Source organism: Octodon degus, unplaced genomic scaffold (assembly GCF_000260255.1).
Source record: "Octodon degus isolate 3935 unplaced genomic scaffold, OctDeg1.0 scaffold00058, whole genome shotgun sequence".
Taxonomy (NCBI): domain Eukaryota; kingdom Metazoa; phylum Chordata; class Mammalia; order Rodentia; family Octodontidae; genus Octodon; species Octodon degus.
The window spans coordinates 2,660,786-2,669,293 of NW_004524634.1; the positions used below are offsets into that span (position 1 = coordinate 2,660,786).

At 44.7% G+C, this 8,508-nt stretch overlaps 1 protein-coding gene across 17 annotated transcripts in view; it reads left to right on the forward strand.

Annotated features, from left to right (window-relative positions):
• Dysf (dysferlin) overlaps window positions 1–8,508 on the forward strand; it is a 233,667-nt gene that overhangs the window by 70,170 nt on the left and 154,989 nt on the right. For all 17 annotated transcript variants that reach the window (XM_023718431.1, XM_004634069.2, XM_004634066.2 and 14 more), the window contains 6 exons: window positions 1,439–1,567; window positions 1,916–1,978; window positions 2,691–2,741; window positions 6,541–6,571; window positions 7,469–7,584; window positions 8,133–8,259. In XM_023718431.1, coding sequence (XP_023574199.1) covers window positions 1,439–1,567; window positions 1,916–1,978; window positions 2,691–2,741; window positions 6,541–6,571; window positions 7,469–7,584; window positions 8,133–8,259 — 517 coding nt within the window. The remainder of the gene's footprint in view (window positions 1–1,438; window positions 1,568–1,915; window positions 1,979–2,690; window positions 2,742–6,540; window positions 6,572–7,468; window positions 7,585–8,132; window positions 8,260–8,508) is intronic.

Sequence of the window (8,508 nt, forward strand, 5' to 3'; positions counted from 1 at the left end):
TTTTTTGGTCTTATTTTCACTATTTTCTTTTTTTGGTACCGGGAATCGAACTCGGGGCCTCGCGCTTGCTAGGCAGGCGCTGCGCCACCGAGCCACATCCCCGGCCCTTTTTTCTTCTTTTTTGAGAAAAGGTCTTGTTGTATAGTACAGGATGGGCTTGAACTCACCATGTAGCCCAGACTGGCTTCGAACTCAAGGTGATCCTCTTGCCTCAGGCTCCTGAGTGCTGGGATTATAGGCATGCACCATCCTGTCTGGCTTAAAAATTTTTTATTACTACGTTTGAAGTGCATAATCATTGCATCCTTAGCATGCTATTTTTTAAATAAGAAATTGATCAAAAATACAGTTAATTAGAAAGTAGAACTATAAAATGTCTTATTTTTCCATGAACATTATTTTAAATTTCAGATTTTTAGCTATTTGACCTAATGTTTAGAAGCACAATTTTTTTTGTTTTTTTAAATGTATTTACAGGGTCTACAGAGTCTCACTACACAGATCGGACTCTTAGTGATCCTTCTGTTTTCAGCCTCCCAATCTCTGGGATTATAGGGGTGCACCACCAAGCCCAGTCTCAGTGGCTGTCTCAGTGTGCCCTGGGGGTGGGGGCGGGGCTGGCCTGGCACGCTGGGGATCAAACCCAGTCCCTGCATCTGCCTAAGCAGGTGCTTTTAATCTGCTGAGCTCTCTGGCTGGCCCTAGAGTATAAATATTCTTAAAATTTTCATTTACTTTATTTTTATTTTTTTTATGGTACTGGGAATTGAACTCAGAACCTTGTGCTTGCCAGGCAAGTGCTTATTCTACTGACTGAGGTATCTCCCTGGCCTTTAAAATTTTTATTTATTTTAAAGTTCCATGGTGAACTTTAATGCAACTTACTTTGCATTTCAGAATATAAGAAAAAATTGCATCTAATAATATAAAGAGTAAGGGCTCCAGATGCAGTTCAGAGCAAGCCCTTGCCTGGCTTAGCCTGTGTGAGGACCCAGATTTGATCCTCAGCACTAAAAATAGAAAGGATTTATGGGGTACTTTACAATGTAAATTTGACCTCTGAGGGAATTGTCAGTGAACACTGTTCGGGCCACCTTAAAGTGTCGGTGTCTTTGCGTCTAGAATGGCTTATGCTGACTGACATGTGCGGAGCTGTGGGTGCTGGGTTGGCCCACCCCTGGGTTTCATGCAAGCAGCTTCTTCAGGGTGATCTGACAGCTCTTCCGTGGAACTGTGGGATTTTAGAGAGGCAAGGAACTTTGGTGGGAAAATATGTTCTTATAATAATCTTGCTAAAACTTTTTAAATTGTTTTCCCAGAAGCCAGCAGGAGATGGTCCCCGAGATTTCGGACCCTGGGGTGGATAGTGGGTAGTCCTTCGTCCTGCCTGCCCAGTCCTTTTTCATTCTTCCTACTCGTGCCCCCTCATGGCTTTCAGATCAGAGTCCAGGTGATTGAGGGGCGCCAGCTGCCGGGGGTGAACATCAAGCCTGTAGTCAAGGTCACAGCTGCTGGGCAGACCAAGCGGACCCGGATCCACAAGGGAAACAACCCTCTCTTCAATGAGGTGGGAGACACTGGGTGTTAGGGCTGGAGCCTCAGAAGGCCTCCTGGGCTGGGGCCTGATCTTTCAGTCGGATTTCTGTGTTTGGAGCTGACTTTGGCTTGGGAGATGTATGTGCTAGGCTCCCAGCACCCTGTGTCCCTGTTATCCCTTAGGGCTATGCCTGCAATGACAACCTCTGTGAGCTCAGCGTGGAGTACCACAGGCCGTGGCTGATCCCCAGAGCTCAGCTCACTCTTTTCAATGTGAACTCAAGCCCCAGGCCTGATGGGCCGAGGGTAGTGATTACCCCACTGCCTGGGCTGAGGGTCACAGGTGTTGACTTGTCTCTCTTTCTCTCTGGACCAACAGACTCTTTTCTTCAACTTGTTTGACTCTCCCGCAGAACTGTTTGATGAGCCCATCTTTATCACGGTATGTCTCAGCAACCAAGTGTTCTCTATGGGCTGAGAGTGTGTGTGTGTGTGTGTGTGAGAGAGAGAGAGAGAGAGAGAGAGAGAGAGAGATTAAGGGGTCTGGCACCTAGATCAGGCAGACAACTCCCTGTCCAGTTCTGCTGCTTACAGACAAGCCACCACAGCTCAGCTGGAAGGTGGCAGCACCTCAGCTACTCAGTGTCCCCAGGTACCTCAGGAAGTCCTTAAAACCCTTTATGTCATATCTCCTTTTATGTATTTAGTACATGGTCTACAGGGTCTCACTACACAGACCAGACTTATAGTGATCCTCCTGTTTTCAGCCTCCCAAATGCTGGGATTTCAAGCGTGCACCACCATGCCTGGTCTTGTAGTATCTACTTTTGGACAAGGTTTTCTGTCTCTGGGCCTCAGCTTTCTCTCATCCGTGCCCAGTGGACTGTGTGGTCTCAGTGATGGAAAGTGTGAGTGTGAGGTTGTCCTGACTCCATTTCTGCCTCTTCCATGTGTGAATGTGTGCTTCTCCTAATGTCCTGTATCTCGGGGTGCCTCTCTTCCTTCCTCTGAGCATGACACGTGGCTTAGAACAGTCTCTGGCATAGAGGAGGTATCTATTACCAGCTGTTCTTATTTGGGACAGAAGTGCTGTTGGGTTGGGCCCTGCTGGCCGTGGCTCAGTGGGTAAGTGAGTTTTCAATCTTATTCTCCAGGTGGTGGACTCCCGCTCCCTCAGGACAGACGCCCTCATCGGGGAGTTCCGGGTAATTGCTCGCTTGCTGTCAGTTCTCACTTCTGTGCTCCTGGAGGCTCTGGGGACAGTGCACAGGGGCTGGCGTTTCTGAGCTCCTGTGTACTTTGATCCATGCTGGGAAAATGTCATTTCAATCCCTGACCCTAAAAACCCGTTTTGAAAATCTCCCAACTTAGCGACTCTCTATAAACGCAGCAGAGAGATAAAGCACTTCTATTATTGAATAAGCATTTACCATAATGTGATGCACATTGCAGGCAAGAAGCCTCACGCTTCTCCACAGTCCGTGGGTTTTCCCACAGTATACGTGCATAAACAATAGCTAGAGCTCAGGTGAGAGGACAGGGCTGCAGCGCTGGCTACTCAAGTTCACACTCCACTCACCCGGATCTTGCGTATCCATTTATATTAGCTGATACACTTGTTTGTCCACGAGGAGAAACAACAATCAGAGTCCTGTTTCTGCGACAAGAGGTAGTTTGACAGCACGGAGCGGAGGCCCACTGAAATTAGGCTCCCGGCTTCCTCCTGCCAGTAAGGGACTGTTTGCATTTACATTTCAGAGAGATGGCCCTCTGGTCCTAGAGAGACTGTCCCATATCGTACAATTGATAAAAGGCTTATTTAGTTTCTAAAAAACTGATATATTTCAAAGAGACAGAGAAAGTACTTATACATTTTCTAAGGTAAATGTGTGACAGGAGAGAGGGGAGTGAAACCTTGCTCTGTTTCCAGTGGGGGGAATTAAGCCCCTTCTTTTTAATGTCTCTGTCCATACATCTGGGAAGGCGGCCCTACGCTAGTCCTGGTCATCTGGGGCCGGCATGACCTGGTGATCTCTGCCCTAACCTCAACTTCACTGTGGGTCAGGGGTGACATTCAGATGTGGACCCTGGGGAAGGGGAAGCCCCCTACCCCGATCTGCTTATTCGTCCCAGGTATCCTAGAAGTTGACAGTCACTTCCTGGAATAGAGAACTGTGTAGACAGTTCAGCTTATAAGATGCATTCGGCAAATTACAAGTCCTGTAAAGGAGCCCCAGATGGTACTGTAATGTCATTTAATGCAATTCTTATTGATATTCTCATTTTAGAATCTCCAGGAATTTATCAAAAGGAAAGGAAGGCTTCAGGCTTGTTTGAACCTGCCCTTGCTGTCCAAATGAATTAATGCACCTTCTCTGGGATATAATCCAAAGAGAGAAACTAAATCTAGTTTCTTTTTTCTTTTTTCTTTTTCTTTTTCTTTTTTTTTTTTTTTTGGCAGAACTTGGGATTGAACTCAGGCCCTTGGACTTGCCAGGGAAGCGCTTATTCCACTGAGCCATCTCCCCGGCCCCTAAATCTAGTTTCTCGGAGAAGCGCTTTCTAAAGAAATAGGTTTCAACCCATGTCTTTGTGTAACAAATGAAATCTTTGTTTCAACTCTCTAACATTTATATACTTGTTCTTAGAACATAAAAATTAAGGTATTATTATTATTATTATTATTTTTAATGTATTTGGTACCATGTCTCACTAGGCATCTCAGACTTGTAGTGATCCTCCTGTTTTTGGCCTCCCCAGTGCTGCGATTATAGGCATGTGCCACCACACCCAGGCTCAGTCACCGATTCAGTGTGTCTTGAACCCAGGGCTGGTGTGGCATGTGGTGGATCAAACCTCGGTCCCTGCTGTTGCCTAAGCAGGCACTTAGTCTGCTGAGTTATCTCACTGGCCCTTTAAACTATAATTATTTTTTCTAATTATACAAGTACAAATGACTCAGTTTTATCCTTCTGTATGTCTGGATAGTACTCCGATATGTGTGTGTACTGCATTGTCCTTATTCATCTTTTGGTAGACGTGTATGCAACGTCCAAGATTTTGTCATTATGTGCTGTGTTGTTATAAACATGGGTAGGCACCTATCACTGTCATATGATGTCTTGATTCTTTAAGGAAGATTCCTAGAAGGAAATTTTTTTTTTTTTTTTGGTGGAACCGGGGATTGAACTCAGGCCCTTGCGCTTGCCAGGGAAGTGCTTATTCCACTGAGCCATCTCCCCGGCCCCTCTAGAAGGAAAATTTTTATTTTTAGTTTTTGGAGGAATCTCCATACTGGTTTCCATAATGTACTAGTTTATATTCTCGCCGATAATGTAGAGGGACTTCTTTTTTCCCCTGAAGCCCTGCCAACATTTGTTATTATTTTTACAAATTTTTTTGGGGGGCGTGCCAGGGAGATGGCTCAGTGGAATAAGCGTTTTCCTGGCAAGTGCAAGGGCCTGAGTTCAATTCCCGGCTCCACAAAAAAAAAAAAAAAAAAGAAAGAAAGAAAGAAAAAAGAAAAAAGAAAAAAAAAAAAAAAAAAAAAATAAATAAATAAATAAAATAAATTTTAGAAAGGGTCTACAGGGTCTACAGTGTCTCAATACATAGAGTAGACCTTGTAGTAATCCTCCTGTTTTCAGCCTCCCAAGTGCTAGGATTACAGGTGTGCGCCATCATGCCCAGTCTGAATTACCGTCTCAGTGCACCCCGGGAGTGGGGCCTGTATGGCAGGCTGGGGATCAAACCTCTGACCCCTGTGTCTGACTAACCAGGTGCTTTAATCCACTGAGCTATTTGGCCAGCCCTTGTTAGTATTAGATTTCTAGGTAATAGTCATTTTTTTCGGGAGTAAGGTGGAATCTCAATGTTTTGTTAATGTGCAGTTTTGTCATGGCTAATGATGTTGAACATTTTTTCATGTATTTGCCCTTTGTATTTCTAAGAAGTATCTTTTCATTTAAGTTGCGCATGTTTTGATTGGAGCTTTTATTTTGGGGTTCTAAGTTTTAAAAGTCCTTCATGTATTCTAGATATTAGTCCTCTGTCCATGGAGTAGCTGACAATACAACCTCTACATTGTCTCTTCACTCGGTTGTTTGCTTTGTTATGAAAAAGCTCTTTAATTTGATGTGATCCCATTTGTTGATTTTTAATGTTTTCTCTAATTGAGGTTCTGTTCAGCAAGTCTTTACCTGTGTCCATAGCTTCAAGAGTCTTGCCTATCTTAGGTTCCAGGAGATGGGCCTGGGCCATAGGGTCAAGTGAAATAAATCAGGCAAACAAGCACAAATACCACATGGGTTTTCTTATGTGAGAAACCCAAGGTATGAGTAACTTAAGCAAAATAAAGGATGGATAAAGGAAGCAGGAAGATGGATTTGGATTTTTTATTTTGCAAATGGGAATGAGATTGAGAGATGGAAGGAGAGGGAAAGGCAAGAAGGGCAAGAAGTAGGAAGAGCTCAGATGCCTTATATGCATGAACCAACTCCCCATGATGAATGAGATCAATGTATAAGGCAAGTGTGCTAATAAACCTAAAAATAACAGGTGCAATCATTATAAAACTAATTCATGATTTAAAAAATAGGCTTCATGGTTTAGAGCAGTTTAAAGCTCATAGCCAAATAGAGTGGAAGTTATAGAGAAATAGTTCATTCGCTGGCCTTTTCACAACTTCATACTATCCCTGACTTGATGACCTATGTTTTTTTATAGAAAATTATAATGTACAGGAAAGAAAAACATAAACAGCTCTCTGGTATGCCACCCATAGATAGCTTAGTTACCATTTTTGTTATATTTCCACCCCTCTTTCTTATACATGCTTTCCCAGACTGTATTCTGCTTTCTTTCCATGTAGTATCAAATGATGTGGGGTTCCTTGTGTCCCCAAATGATTTCAATAAACGAGACTTTCAGTGGACTCAGGCAGTGCACCATGCATTAACACATCAGAGGCAAGAGTTTGATTTGTGTTTTCTTGTCTGATTTCAGATGGATGTGGGCACCATTTACGGAGAGCCCCGTGAGTCTCGCCCCTTTGCTATATATTCTTGTGTTTTGGCCTTGAGACTGCTTTGGGACATCTGCTTGGGCCTTCGTCTTCCCCCTGGGGAGGGTCAGAGTTTAGGGGTGAGGTTTGTTCCTGTAGGAGGAGGCAGGAGTTGCCCCTGCATGCAAAGCAAGCCCTCAAAACTTCACCTGGGTCTCAGGAGCCTCAGAGGTGACAAACCTTAAAGGTCGTATGGAGGCATGCTGGGACTTGGGCTTACCTCAGGGAGCGGGAGAACATTTTTTTAATGAGTTCAAGATTTTACCTCATTCAGGTCCGCTTGGGCTGGTCACTACCCCCAAAAGTGGAAGATACAATTTCCTCCTTCACTTTCACAGCCTCTAATAGAGATTTCTGTTAATGTTTCTTGTTCTGACCCACATAAACACTCAGAGTACATTTTTTTTTTTTTTTTCTTGTGACTGACTCTGCCCACCCTGGGCGTGGGGCTGGCATGGCATATGGTGCTGGGGATTGAACCAGGGTCCCTTTGGGCTTGCCTAAAGCTTGATTAAGCAGGCACTTTAGATCACAGAGCTATCTTGCTGGCCCTCAAAGTACATTTTGACAACAGATTTAAAAAAAAAAAATCCCTTTGAGGTACATATTTAATTACCAGTTATGGAATGGAGCATGATTTATGGGGCATATTTCTGCCTCTTTAGGAAAATAGCCCTATTGAGTGACTGTGGCACCCTACGGAGACCTTCGATGTCTGGTCACAAGCTCTTGGCTTTGCCCCACTTGCCTAGGGTCCTTGCCCCCTGAGTCCTTTATCTCATCCTGTGTGGTCCATTCTGGTTTTCTGGATGTGGCTGCAGATTTGGGTTTTCCCAGCCTGGGATCCCCAATGCACACTGTCACTTTCAGGGCACGCCTATCTCAGGAAGTGGCTGCTGCTCTCTGACTCTGAGGATTTCTCTGCTGGTGCGAGAGGCTACCTGAAAGCCAGCCTGTGCGTACTGGGACCAGGAGACGAAGCTCCTGTGAGTACCTTCTCCTGGGTCACTGCCAAGGAAGTGTGCTTTGTACCCTGCGATGGAGTCACCAAACAAAAGCCCTCAGTTTATTTTTTTTCTGATTTAGAAGACTAGTTGGTAATTATGAGAACTTTAGGACATGTAGGCAATGAGAATAGAATCTTTAGTACTACCATTCAGAGAAGCGCATTATTAATATCCCATATCCTTTTCAAAGGCTATATATGTGAATTTTGGGTTTTTCAAAAGTGAGGTCATTCTCAATATATTTATACTGTAACTTGACTACAACTGATTTATATTTATTGCCTAAGAATAGATCATTATCATCTTCACTTGTCAGTAAGTAAGCTACAGATTGGAGATGATAAGAAGGAGAGAAGAGCTCGGAGCTCGCAGCTGTCAGCCTCTTGTATCTCTGAGAGGAGACAGGCTGAACCTGTGGGAGAGGGATGTGACGCAGCGCATAAGTGTGGTGGGCAGAGCTTATAGAAAAGGAAGGAAAACATGGAAATCAAGAGCACACAAAGGAATCACATTTGCTTGCTTCGTAGCTGGAGAGGAAGGACCCCTCTGAAGACAGGGAGGACATTGAAAGCAACCTGCTGAGGCCAACGGGTGTGGCCCTGCGAGGAGCCCATTTCTGCCTGAGGGTCTTCAGGGCTGAGGACTTGCCTCAGAGTGAGTGAGGTGCCCCCACTGGGTGGGGGGCCTGCCAAAGGTCTGCCCGGCCATTGGGAAGGGACCCTGGGCAGGGCTGTGGTGGGTTCCCTGTGAGCTCAGCTTTTGGGGAGAGGAAAAGGCCTCCTTGTCTCCATGGGCTGCCTGTCCGCTCTGTTTGTGTCTCTCCCTGGTCCGGTTTTCTCTTTGAGGATTTCCTGGCCCCTAGACTTCATTTTTTTTTTTTTTATTTTTTTATTTATTTTTTTT